The sequence below is a fragment of the Lathamus discolor genome, chromosome 3 (assembly GCF_037157495.1).
Source record: "Lathamus discolor isolate bLatDis1 chromosome 3, bLatDis1.hap1, whole genome shotgun sequence".
Taxonomy (NCBI): domain Eukaryota; kingdom Metazoa; phylum Chordata; class Aves; order Psittaciformes; family Psittacidae; genus Lathamus; species Lathamus discolor.
Genome location: NC_088886.1, coordinates 5,712,135 through 5,726,480, shown reverse-complemented (window position 1 = coordinate 5,726,480; position 14,346 = coordinate 5,712,135). Strand labels below are relative to the sequence as shown.

At 40.9% G+C, this 14,346-nt stretch overlaps 1 protein-coding gene across 11 annotated transcripts in view; it reads right to left on the bottom strand.

Moving 5' to 3' along the window:
• Positions 1-6,670: 6,670 nt before the first annotated feature.
• Positions 6,671-14,346, bottom strand: part of DAB1 (DAB adaptor protein 1) — a 484,717-nt gene continuing 477,041 nt past the window's right edge. For 8 of the 11 annotated variants that reach the window (XM_065673261.1, XM_065673260.1, XM_065673259.1 and 5 more), the window contains one exon: positions 6,673-9,979. Coding sequence is in view for 2 of the 11 variants with exons in the window: in XM_065673264.1 (XP_065529336.1) it covers positions 9,935-9,979 (45 nt within the window). In the remaining 9 variants the exon portion in view is untranslated. Of the gene's footprint in view, positions 9,980-14,346 lie in introns of all 11 variants that reach the window. The other 3 variants (XM_065673256.1, XM_065673266.1, XM_065673265.1) reach the window with 1 other exon arrangement.

Genomic DNA, 14,346 nt, shown 5'->3' with positions numbered 1-14,346 from the left:
GGTTGATCGCCAGGTTGTTTCTGCACACTGTAAACAGCAGATGACCCACCACCTGGCACATTCACAAGGTGGATGTTGCAATTGTTGGCGCGCAGCTTTCTGCAGGCAAGTGGGAAGGAAGCAGAGATCCACTTCAAAGCAATTCACGCTTTCATGTGTAATGCTCCTTCCAAGGGATGGGGAAGAATGAGTATTTCAACAAATGAAACACACTCGAGTCTTGGCAAGAGGGAAGTGATAAGTAAACTAAAGGCTTTCTAGGAATGGAGTGCAAAATCATTTATTGCTTCTTTTCATGTCTGTCTTCCAGAGGAAGGCCAGGCATGAAGCATAAGCAGCCAATCTCATGGCTCAGGGAAAGCCTTCATCCCCAGATGGGCTTTGCTGTCCCTCACTCGGGCTACAGCTGCAGTGGAAGCCAAGAGCCCCAGCCTTGGCTGGGCCCTTCCATAGAGATTCACTGCTCCATGCAGTCGAAGTCCTAAGCCCTTGGAAGCAAGACCTGTCAGGGTATCAAATTAACTGTCTTGGTGTTTTCTAGCTATAATGTTGAGTCATTTGCTCTCTTAAATGGTCCTAATAGGGACAGAGAACTTACCAACAGCTGATTCCCATCAGTTCAGTTGGGCTTTCAAAGGAAGCTCAGGGTCTTCAAAGCCTTGCAGGGTTCAGTTGCCTGTTGCACCTCTTCTCACTTCAGGTACAGCTTTATTCTGGAGACACAACAGTCTTTCCCTTCAATTTCCTAATCAGTCTTAACCTAAAATATGCATCTTAGAGGGACACAAGTTTTCTGAATCTGTGTTTCCCTAAGCAAAATGATGACTACAATTGCATTTTCCTTCCTCTGCTGGACAAGCAGTTCTTTGCAGAGACACAGTCTCACTCTGTGTGTGCAACTATGGCTTTTAGCAGCACAGTCTCTCACGCTGGAATAAGTCTTTGCGTGCTTTAGCGATATAAAGAATAAATACATTTTAATTTGCTCACTAAGTGAATGATAGATGCTATATCAATCAATCATATTCACTAATACAAAACAAACCTGACAACCACAGCATTACTTGGCCAAGTACTGCACTTCTTAACGTGCCATAGTTACCTTACAAATGACGTTATTCTGACTGTGGAGCTATGTCTCTGCAAAATAAGCAATAGGCTGCTGCATCTTTCTAGTTTGGCAGCTTGATGATAACAATTGAACACAGAGAAGCACATTAACTGAATCCTTGTAGGAATCTGCTCCCAGTAAAAAGACTATGTTCCAGGCAGCCAGCTTTTTCACTCAAAGTTACTGAACACACAGCTAGTGAATAACTGTCCTCTAAACATGGAGGACAAACTGTTAGGAAAGATGGCTTAGGCTGTGCAAAGCCTTTTGTTTGCCTTTTTTTGCCTTAGTTTTTGTTTCAAATGACTCTGCCCCACACTGAACCCAAGATGCGGTTATGTGATATAGCTTGCTCAACCTTTGACACAATTGATTTTGCTGTTAATCATTTGTCTATGACCAAAACCGAAAAACCACTTACAGAAAAGTCCTCTCCATACATAGGACCTTTGCTGGCTGGGAAACGCAGTACACATCCAATATTTCAACAGCAGCAAAAGAGAAGCTAAGATTATAAGCACAGAGCACCCTCTAGATTTAACTGCAAACCATGACAGTGATCCCAGTATATGAACCTCTTAAGGCAATCTGCTCCTGTTTCGTGCTTGTCTCTGTTTTGTTGCCTCTCACCATGAACATCTTGGTGGTGAACATGCCTGGTTCTGAATTACCAGAAAGAAATTAGGTTAAAACAGAAGCAGGGCCCCAAGAGACAGCATTTCCTCCAGGTTAACGTAATTTTCAGAGAGACTTGAAAAGCAAAATCAGATTTACCACATAATTTATAATCTGGTTTAATCTGAGGTAGGTCTAACACATAAAACTGATGGCAACAGCCACAGCTTATTTTCTGCTTCCTTGTAGTTTGTGGCAGAGTGGGTCCATGGATCAGTGCAAATGTTGCCTTGTAACACCGCCTGTCCTCTCTCCCTTGTCTTGTTCCTTCTCCATCGCCGACAGTAATAGCCATGGCCGTCTGCTGAGCTGTTAAGTCCCAAACCACTTAGTGCTAAGAGCGCTGTAAGTCACTGGGTGTGGGTTTCATCACAGTTGAAAATGAAGCCTCAGTAGTGTCCACCATGAACACTGAGCTTTCAAATGTAACGCATCCTTTGCAGAGATCATAACACCAATAATAAGTTTGTGACCCCTTGCTCCCTGTAAATAAAACCTATACATTTCATCAAACAGGGTTTTTGTTTTAAACGGTAGTTTCCTTTCCAAAGCAAAACTGTGAAACACATCAGAGACGAAAGGCCCTCCCTTGGAAAGGTTAGATTGAAGCCAGCAGGCACCTATTCACGGTATTGTTAGAGCACTTATCAAAACCAGTTGCTTTTCCTTTATCTTTTCATTCCCTGCTTTATAACTCATAATGCATTTCCTTCTGCAGAAGAACACAGCTGGCTCATTCATAGTTAAGAGGAGGTTTGCCCATTGATTTTAATGGTGAAAACCATAAAGTGGCAAATACAAAGGAAAATTTACAAACAAAACCCCCTAAAGAATGTTTTCAGCTGTCCACTACAACTGACTCTGTTCCATCACCATTTTTCTACCCATGCAGTTATTTTCTGGTGGTGAGGCTGGCCTCTCAAAGGCCCTGGACATGAAAAACTCACCTTGTTGTGCTTAAGTCTCCTTTCCTGGCCCTTGATTCACTAAAAATAATGCCTTATAGTGATTCAGTTCAAATTGGGCACAGGTTCACCTATTCTGAAAGCTCTGATTCTAAGGTCCTGTGAAGATGATAAGACAGAGGCTGCAGTAATAAGTACACAAAGAAAGAAAAACCCACCATGCCCCATCCCTTCTCTCCATTAGACCTCAAGATAACAGTGACACATACTATTTTCAAACTAGAAACAGCATTTCTTTTTAAAGAAAAACCAAGACATTTATAATCTCAATGTATAAATGGTACAAAATCTACAATACGACATCTTACAGCACTGTAACTTCTGCTTATTTCTAATACAAGTGGCTCCTGACATCGAGAGCTTTTCTTTGTCTTCTTCAACAGATAGTTATTAGAGGTCTAAGATGCCACAAAAGATGTTCACACAGCCAGTACCTGGCAATAATTCTTCATAATCCTTTATTTTCACAAACGTCTGAGGCTGAATGGACATTGATTTGCTGCCCATTAACCTGGCTTCCTTTTAATCTATTGTGATTTCCTTCCTTTGCTGGTGAACAGTATTTATAGAAGTGGTGCTGTGGGAGCTATGAAATGGGGTTGAAAAGCCAGCAAATAATATCAGATCTTAAAGGACCTTTCCTAAAAAAAAAACCAAACAACATTCTGTATCTTAAAGCCCCTTGAATTGGAAGCATCTGAAGCTATTCTTCTCATTGAGATTTTTCAGGTGCAGATAAAACATTTTAGGGGTGATAGATGGGCCACAGGGCAAACACATCCATTGAGATAAGACCATTTAAAGCTCTAAAAACTAATAGCTGGAGAGTTGTTTCACTAATAGACCTGATATTTCCTGCCTCCAGTAGGATAATTTTAGATAGAGACAGGCAATGGTACAGGTACTCAGGAAATCATATCAGGATATTTCCCCATATTCCTCACTGTCATCCTGAAATATATAAATCAGTTTCCCCATGCTTTCAGACAGCAAGTAATACCAAAAAAAGCGGTTTAATACACAATTCTGTTAGATACACTTTTTCTTTCCCTGTGCCAGGTCTCTGATTTACCTTAGGAATTAAAGTGAAAAGAGACAAACAAATGAAGGCTGTTAATGGGGTTGATCCTAAAAAGCAAATTGGTATGAGAAAACCAACTTGTGGAAGACCTCATTGCAAGATACCTGGAAGAAACACTCTGACAATTATAGAATCATAGAATAGTTAGGGTTGGAAAGGACCTCAAGATCATCCAATTCCAACCCCCCTGCCATGGGCAGGGACACCTCACACTAAACCATCCCACCTAAGGCTTCATCCCACCTGGCCTTGAACACCGCCAGGGATGGAGCACTCACAACCTCCCTGGGCAACCCATTCCAGTGCCTCAGCACCCTAACAGGAAAGAATTTCCTCCTTAGATCCAATCTAAACTTCCCCTGTTTAAGTTTTAACCCGTTACCCCTTGTCCTGTCACTACAGTCCCTGATGAAGAGTCCCTCCCCAGCATCCCTATAGGCCCCCTTCAGGTACTGGAAGGCTGCTATGAGGTCCCCACGCAGCCTTCTCTTCTCCAGGCTGAACAGCCCCAACTTCCTCAGCCTGTCTTCATACGGGAGGTGCTCCAGTCCCCTGATCATCCTTGTGGCCTCCTCTGGACTTGTTCCAGCAGTTCCATGTCCTTTTTATGTTGAGCACACCAGAACTGCACACAATGCTCCAGGTGAGGTCTCACAGTAATAATATCACACAAGCAGGAACAGGGGTTAGACCCACTGAGTTCACATACAGGAGCAGAAGCAGGAATAGTGTATGCAGCAGTAAGGACAGTGACAGTAGTAGTAGTTTAGATGCTTCTGCAGATGAACCAGTCTCACACGTTCACCCAAACCCTCTGTTTTCCAGTTGCCATGTGGACTTTCACTTTGTTCATTCATCACTTTCCATGCTGGCACAGGGAGACAGTAGTAGACTATGGATTCAAACCTCTGTAGAAAACTGCCAACAGATACCCGCTTTCATGTCTTTGAAATGATATTCTTCTGATTGGGACCAGTATTTGCCAGAAAATGAATAAATGTGAACCTGACAGGACAAGAGTTCTGTAGAAGGCAAGGTAAGAAAAAAGGAAACAGAGCATGGAAATACATATCACAACCTAGAAGAAGAAAGAGGTTAGTTTATCTGTCTCAGCAACTGCCACTGTGTAGTGATTAAAGCACATAAAACATTGCCTTTAATCCTACATAAGCCAGTTAAAATTGCAAGTTCCCAGTCTATACAATCAATTGCTTTCCCTGAAGTCACTGACATGGAAAAGAGGGATCATCTGAGTTGTCACTTCTTGAAAACCTGATTTCTGTAAAACCTGACTTCTGTAAAACCTCAGTTTGCACTCTGATTCTGCAAACAGTTTGCTAAATAAATTCTCATTACTGCAGGACATCATGGCTTTAATAAGCATTAGTTAAATCAGGACCGGTTTTTGAACTAGTCACGTTTGAGTTGCATGCTGTCATAGACAATCTGGAAACTCTTCGTGTGTTTAAATCACAGTACTGTCAATGTAATATAGTACCTTGACAGAGCACAGTAAGAATCAGGGCTTTTTTGTCCCCTTCTGAAAAGTGCCAACACACAACCAGGTCCCTCCCACTTTGATGTTCCTCACCACCACCAGCCCAAGTTCGAACCTGCTCATTCTGAAACAGACTCTGCATAGCAACTGCGCAACATGAGCCACTTTTTCTGATTTTTCAACATAAACCAGTTTCCCTTGGGGGGTACCAGATGAATATCAACACGATCAGATTTGGCCTACGTTATAAAAACGCATTTTAGTTTAAAACCATGTCTTATTTCGCTTTAAGCTGATGTTTTCTAGCTTGCTGAAAACCAAAGAGATCTTGTTCTTCCTTCCAAGGACATCTGAATACTGTTAAACTATGTACAAAATCAAAACGACATTAACCGTTAGCATGTTTTCACCACAACAGAACGACCAATGACCTTAGTTTTTAGATGGGATTCAAGTATTTCAACAACGTTCACTGACAAAGGCAATGCATGTTTCAGCATGACCTACTGGATGGTGGTGGATGAGAAATGGAGATCAAAAAGAAATACAGCAAAACATAGGCGCACACATCCACCCCTCTATCTCTTCCTGCATATAAACACACTCTTCTTACCCTTAAACTTCAACATGATCTCTCATGTATTTCTATTACTCACTTGCCAAAGAACGGTGCTATTCCTTATCTTAAGAGATCTAGTTCTCAGCACCTCCGAATATCAAGCAACATTGTTTTGCATCAAGTTTCACGCCAGCACAACACTTCAGCCTATCCTATGCGTTACCCTAACCACTGAAGAGGTTCCACTCAAGTAGAAGGTGGTATCATTAAATGTTTTACTGGATCAAGGCTTTGCTCTCAATTCTGTGCATATTATTGGAAAGTTGGGGGGGGGGGGGGGTTACTTGCAAAATTGTCATATTTAAATGCACATTTTTAATTTTATATCTTAATTGAAGAGGAAAATGTGAGCACAACTGATTACAGCTTCTCATGCCACAAAGGTAGTCCTGCTTGGGTAGCATCGCACAGTGTGGTCTGTCCCAGGAACGTGTGATTTTACAGGAGGTGACTAAAATACACACTGGTTTGGGATGCCTAAAAACACCATAAAAGGGGTTAAAACCAGGGAGGCAGCAATTAAAACCAGCAAGTATCTGCAAGGTAAGCAACACTTAAGTGTTTAAGATTAGTTATTCCCCAAACTGAGGCACTTTTCTCCTTTCTCAGGTATTTCCACTGTCAAAACAATTGTCCCTGACAGACACCAACACTGCACTGTAAGAACAGCGGGATTACCGCAGAAGAGCAACAGCTATGAAACAGACTTGCTGAAATGACACCTTTTTGAAATGTTTTTATTCATAACAGTATTACATGGTGTGTTACAGAAATTAATGGAAAACTGCTAAAAATTGGTTGGGTTTTGTTGCTGTCGTTGTTGCTGAATGCATTACACATAAAGTTAAAAAGAACGTGTCCGTCGATGTTAACAACTGGTCGGTATCTGAGGTAAAGTTAAAGTAGGTTTAGAAAGGTACTGCAACAGTCGTTTTCTCTTTCTCATCTTTATTAAAAAAATATGTGTCAGAATGCAGAAATAAAAAGGAATGAAAACCACGGAGTAAACATCTTTGCAAAGAAGGTGCCCAGTACGTTATTAGATGAAAGGTTTCATCAGACACTTGGATGACTACGATCTATCAAAATATCTTTTCATGACAGGGAAAGATCAAGAAGCTACAGGGGGATGATAACAGGATGGCTGGTGGGATTCCCTGGTTTTGAAATTTAAAGTGACGAATTTAGTGCTAGTGAAGGATGAGGGATTAAACAATTGCACAAGCTGGATATTTTAGTTATCTACAACACTGGTGCAGTGCAGAGGCTTTCCAGTCCTCTCAACTCAGCATCTCAACCATGGCAAGGAGGATCTAATTGTACAACAAGACGATTTTGAATCGGTTTTTATTGATGACCATTTGTAAAGGAAAGACAAAGGTCCACGGTGATGGTGCGGCCGTCTCTTATGAGACACTAAAATTCCAGCCTCATTCCCTCGGCACCTATTCGTGATTTGTGTCCTACAAATATGATGGCAATGGATCCTCTGAGACATAAATCTCGTCTTTTTCTTTCAACGGTTTTCCCCACAACTGCGAATGCACTGATGATACTAAACCCCAAATGTCTATGATGAACTAAACTTGCCTTTGTGGTTCCATATGTAGGACAAAACCCAAAAGAGCCACTGAGGAAGAAAGTAGCACCACAGTGCAAACTAGGAAAATATTCTTAAAGAAATGTCCTTCAGAAATGCTTTTACCTCTGCTTTTAATCCTGAAACACTCAATCCATCAAGTTTTAATCTATCTTCTCTGGTTAGAAAACAAGATCTTTCTTCAGCTGGGAAAAGAAATGCTGCAAAGCTGTTTGCACATGACTAAGGAATACGCATCAAATGACCGGGAATGGGGATTAAAAGTTCTCTTCTCTGCAGGTTCGTTCGGTCTAGTCACAGCTAATTTTGCATTCACATCCATTCTGTAATGCACGTTTCTCTAATTTCTCTCATTCCAAATAAAAGAGTGGAATTACGTTGGGAGATTTGGTTGTATCGACAACCGCCACCCTGGTTATTCTGTCTTCTAAACCAATTTCAGCTTATAACAGAGACGAAAGAAAGTAAAACAGTTGTAACTCCAGGCCTATTTCGATCATGACAAAAATGTAAATCCTACCGCGTCAATTTAAAAACAAAATCTGCACAATAACCCTAAAAACTGATTCATCATTCGATTTAACTTTTTTTTCTATTTTTTTCTTTTTTTTCTTCTTTTTTATTTTGTCCTTTATCTTTTTTCATTTTAGTGTTAAACCACTAAATTCAATATACTGTCACTGCATAGGAACATCAGGAAAACACATTTGACCTGTATAACAATTCTCTGTAGGGCAAAAATATATAGCTTCTTTATGAAAATCATGTGCTAAACATAGGAACCCAAACACTGCGCTTTTGCTTCATAAATGTAAAAAAAGGAACTTTTAGATTCTTTTGCTCTGTGTGTAAACAGGTGGATGACTCCTATGCAGAGGTTCAAAGGAATGTCAATGAAATGTGATTTCTTGTAAGCGGAATAAGTCCATGTGATAACTCTAGATCATAAAATCATGTGTTCCCATTAATTCCACTAGTCGCTGACAAAGCTGACTGCTTTTGGCAACTGCACTTGAGCTTCAGCCCATTATTGTAAGCATGTGAAAAAACGTATGTGATGTGAGAACCACAAACTGGGTTTGCCACACCTCCCAAGCACTGCAACTTGCTACCTTCTCTACTGTGTAATGGCATTAGTAAAAGAATTTCCATAACATTTATATTTACAAAAAGACTGGCAATTTTCATTCGAACTCCTTAAAGCCATTTCCCCTTAAACATTTAAAGAGTTTAACAGTAAGGTTTTTTTCTTTTTTTTTTTTTTTTCAAGTTATAAAATAAAAATCCCATTTGATTTTTCTGATGTACAAAAAGTGATAAAGATGAACAATTTGATCACAGAATCAGTTTGTTATTCCAAAATCCATGCCATCCTTGTCCCATTTGTAAAGTCCGCTTCATCCAAACCCCTGTACCAGAATCATACCAGTATTATTTGGCAAATGATTTTTGTTTTTCATCAAAAATGGCACACAGAGAAGAAAACACTTGTCTGCATAGCATTACAGCAGCAAGATATTGAAGAAATAAAAATATTCCTTTCTGCACTTTGTTTAGAGTTTCCTAGGAAATACTGACGCTTTCGTCTTTCCTCAGTGGGACTCGATGTCCATTCTCTACCCACAACATGAGCATTCCAAAGGAAAGCAGCATTTCGTCCTCATGCTGCGCCAGAATAGAACTTCAAGGTCCGTTTGGCAACGTTTTCAGTCAGGATGGATGAACGACCGAGTTTGATGCTGTGGTTTCAAGTTAGGAAGCCTTTCCACAGGAGGTGTTTTGCTGTTAGATCTGTCACTCATACAAAACTACAGAGTAAGAAAGACAAAAGAAAAAATGACGGTGCCAGTATTTTGTTGTTGTTGTTTAAAGATGCCTACACAGGGGACAAATAAAAAAGCCAGGATCAGCCTGATGTAAATGACAATGGAAAACATGTCACCATGACATAAAAAGTGCCGACGTGTGCCCAAAAGGCTGTTGAATGATAATGCCACTGCCACATATGGACTCTGCTTTTTGCTCAAAAGAAAAAGAACATCTCATACTTAATAAATCCCAGATGATCATTATTTATATGTGGCATACAGACAACAAATGTTTAAACGAAGACTGAGGAGTAAGATTTCCTAGTCTGGATACCCACAACTTGTGAGGACAGGGACTCGTGGTATGAGAAGCAGGGAGAGTTTTACTTTGTGCTGCCATAGGAATCTGCCATTGGTTGCCAAAAAGAACCATCAGGAACACTCGTAGAGCCAGTGCAGGAGGGCAATCATCTCTCCTTGTCAGTCAGAATCAATCAGAAAAAAGCACGAAAGCCAAAGGCCCGCCAGGTTGTTGGGTTTCGTTTGAGTCTTGGAGCACCACAAGCCTGTAACAATGCTATTTCTTAGGTCTGTTAATCTGGGCGTAGAGAGGTTCTGCTTCCTGGGGATAACAAAAAGAAAATCAGCAGAGATGTCTCCAGACACTTTTTAGCACATTTTTAAACATCTGCTTGCGAACAGCAATACCTTATGAGGCAAAACCCAAAGGAAGTGTTTGCTTTCTGTGCTGCCTTGAGTGATCACAGCACCCCGGTTGAATTGTGGAGAAAACGTGACATTATTGCAGGAAATGAATGCTTACTATCAATTTTCTCTTCCAGTTTTGGCCGTGCACCGATCCTCAGGAGGTATTGCTGGGCACAGACATATGAAGAAATGAAATGGTATTTATATGACCAGATGACTGGAAGTTTACAGGCCAGAAATGCAGCTGGAGTAAATGCTGTTACTCATACCAGGCTGAGACCCCCCCTCCCCAGCAGCACAATAGCAGAACGTAGCTGTTGGTTTTACACAATTCATGGAGAAAAAGGCTTGCAAACAGAAACCACCCCTGAAAGCTGAGCTAATGAAGCTGTGATGGGATTTAAAATAACAGGATGAGTTGCCTATGAAGAACGAGGAAAGCAAGCTCTGTGCAGTTTGATTAGGAGTCTGTATAACCATTAGTACAATCATTAAAGCTGGGAGGAAAGCATGTCAAATTTGCTAACAGATACTTCCTTGGGAATTTCCTGGATGTGGCAGGGGGAAAGCTGCCATGTTTTTCAGCGTTGCTTCCTAGCTGACAACCTGGGATTTCTTAATACTATGTTCAACTCGGCTGCAGTGGGAAGCAAACCATCCACAGACCCTGGAACGCATTCTACTTTATTTTCAGAAACTAATTTATTAAACTAAGAATGACACCTAAAAAAAGTAACAAGACAGGCAGAAAGGCTAATTAATGCCATACTGCATTAATTCTCCACAGCCTGATAAATATTCAAATACCATGCCACAACGTTGAGCTTAACCAAGTTAGAATCAACTCATGGTACAGCAGCGTCAGCAGAAGTTGACTTTAAGCAATAAAAAGCCTCTAAAGGCTGGCAAATCACTGGGCACTCTGAAGCACAGGAAGGCCTAGCAGCGATTTTAATCACGGCTTATGAAAATGATGCTTTTCCTATTAGAGAAAACCAGCCCAAAGGTGGATCTATAGGGCTATATTTAATCTGTGCCCAGGCTGCCTGGCTAGTGCTCCAGGCTGTGCCCCATCTCACCACACTGTGCACTCTGTGTTGAATGAGGAGCAACACAACAAAGCCAAACTATGACCTGTTTCCTCCATGCCAAGAGAAGTTGTCTTTTATACCTTGAAATGACTACGTTTGTGGAGCTTGCAGAGGCTCTGCTCCCCCATCTCCTGCTTTACAGGAAGCCCTGAGTACACTACGAGCATTATAAGAGGATGAGAGAAATCCTTTGGAATGATTAAATAAAGGCTGCTGAAATCATCCCCAGCAAGAAGCAAATATATTTTGTGACCTTGAAAAACCAAAGGTAATCAGAAGAGATGACTGAGAGTAAATAACCGCATTTCACACACCGTGTGTTAAGTCTACCTATGCCAATTTTCATGTACCGCAGACATGAAGCTGGCAGAATGATCTATCACAGCTAGTTCAGAGAAAATCTGTACTAATTAATGTGGGAACCTGACACACACCAGCCCATTCTTCAGGCATTTGCTGAACCTAAGGTGATTGCAAAGGGAAGCGAAAATGAAGGAGGAGAAGAAAAGGGGAGGGAGGACATCCCTCTGGAACAAAAGATGTCAGTTTTTCAAATGCCTTCAGGGAAAAAGAGCTTTTCAAAATGTCAAGCACGCTTGTTAGAGCTGTCCTCAAGTATCTTCAAGATATGCAGATGCACGTAAGGAACAGGTGCCCAATGGTGTCACAGAACTTGACACCCTTGGAAGAGGAGGAGGAGTTCATCATTGGTCATCAGCACTTTCAACATCAGACGAGGCAGCCTTTAGGATAAGGCATTTCTTTTATTCATACCCAACACTCATCAAACATACACTTCACGGGGCAAAGGCCTGCATTTCTCACTGATTTGAATCATTTTTCTTCGAGTAGACCAGAACATTTTGAATGAAAAGTATGCTCTTAGAGCTTCCTTTTAGCTGATTTCCTCCTTCAGATGCCTAAATGAGAAATTAATTGCAGTAACTGCGCGCAATGTTCTCAGCCAAAGATTATGTCAATGACTGAGATTTGTTTTCTAATATTACTTTGAGGTAATTCAAGCAGTGCATCTTGCCTGTAGCCCAACACTGCAAATGGTATCTGTAAAGTATTGATAATGATACTCAAGAGAGCAAGAGAGAGCAGAAAGGGGTAGAAGAGAGGCAAAAAAAGTCGAGTGTGCTGACTTCATGAATAGCTTTTCTTACAATGCCAGGCAGGAGGGATTTCACAAGCATTACTTTGGAGGCTCATGGAAGCAGAAATAAACCCCCTTTATTTACATGCTCCACACAGAAGTCACAGGCCATGTCACTAAAAGGCAGGCAAGCCCAACTCTTCTCACAGCATTGGAATCGTCTCACTTATGTCTTCTGCTTTCTATTTCTATCACTGTTAGGAACACATCCGAAGAGAAAGAAATGAAAGAATGGATCAGAAAGAAAGAGAGGTAGAAATAAAATAGCATACAAAGCTTCCAATTCACATAAACACCTTGAATCTTCAAGTGTTTTCCTTTCTATAACGTTGGCTAGAAGCACTTCTGACGTGGTTTCATCAACCCACAGCAAGAAACCAAGGTGGCAACTGACAGTATCTTTTTGTTGCTGCTAAATCCTACTTAAAGGTTTCTACCAGCTTTGGGGAGATGCAGTTTCTGGCAGATGTTTGAGAAGTAAATGTTTTCCTTTATGTTTGGAAGCTGCTATCAAAGTAGTGTGTAGCTGTATTCTCACATACTAATGGGGCTTTTTATGTTGAACAGTAGCCTTCAAATAACAATATTTTGCAGGAAGAGGATATGGATCCACAGGTCAGGTATCTGACTGAAGTGACAGGCTGCAGTAAGGAACCAGAAATGTCTAAATATGCATGCTTTAAGTTAGACATCTAAATATTCACGAAGCTATAAAGATGTTTTGCAAATGTTGAGTTATGAAGTCTCTCGGAATTCACTGCAAAAATTGCCAAAGAGGAAATTTTCCCTATGTACGCTACATTTACATATTCCAGAAATACTTCACGCCTAAAATCAGCTTATTCTTTCCATTTTAAGGAACATTTTGCACAACAAACAAGACTGTAGCAAACAGTAAGCATTTCTGGTACAGTACACTACTGCACGAGGTAACAAGGTCGCTAATGGTTTTGAATACCATCATGTAAATACTTGAAGTAAATTTGCATCCAATTTAAAGACATTAACATCTGCTCCCCAGCAGAACTAATCAGTGGAGAACATCTCCTGAACGATTCAGCATCTACTTGGGCTTGTGTAGGGGAGCTCACCCACAACACATAACACAGGACTTGGTTAGGAAGAAATTACTTTTCCACTGGCAGTCCTTTCATCATTGTGAGGCACCCTGCTATGTGCAAAGCTTCAGGCAAGATGTACTGAATTGTAGAGGTGAGGCCCGCATAGATTTCTTTGCCCTTTACAATAGATTCACAGCACCAGTTTTACTCCTGGCTGACTGATCAGAAAGGGCAGGCTCAAATGATAGAGTTTCATGAAATAAGTGTGCTGGAGTGCCAGCCAAAACGAGAATCTTGTGCTGGGGATGCAGGTGAAAGGAGTAGGAGTGCAATGTGTGTTCTCCATTTACTGCATGCTGACTCAGTAATACAGGAGATAGTAAATTCGGCAAGCAGGATTCAAATGAAATATCTCTGCTGATAAGACAGGTAATTCCTGTTGGCCCATTAACAGACAGTGGCTTATCTTTGGTTACTTTTATCACATTTAGTCTCTATTAGCAGCGTAAGTATAGCAGCCTTCTAGTTTGGGATTATGACTGGAGAGTGCCTCTATTCCTACTATAAACCTACCTAGGAATATTTCCTTGTCTCAATATGGAGCTTGACTATAGCATTTTAAAAGTCTCTGTCATTTTAGTATCCAGACAGATGATCTGTATCCATAAGATGATAAAGCAATGAGAGCTACTCAGAAAGATGAACCTTGCTCCATCTTGGTCCCAGTGTAATAATGAACTGCAGCCACACAATTATACTTTTTGTCTACGTATCTGTCAATTCTCCTTCCTAACTTTTAAACCCAGCGGCCAACTTGAAGCAAATTGTTCAGAAGTCTCGAAGATACTAAATTATTGCAGTGCCTTTTTTAAAGCAGTTGTGCAGAAGACAGGGAACTTTTAAATGACCTCGTTACAGAGCAAGGTAGGACTGAACTGCTGGATTGCCAATCAGCAAGTACACGCCTCGA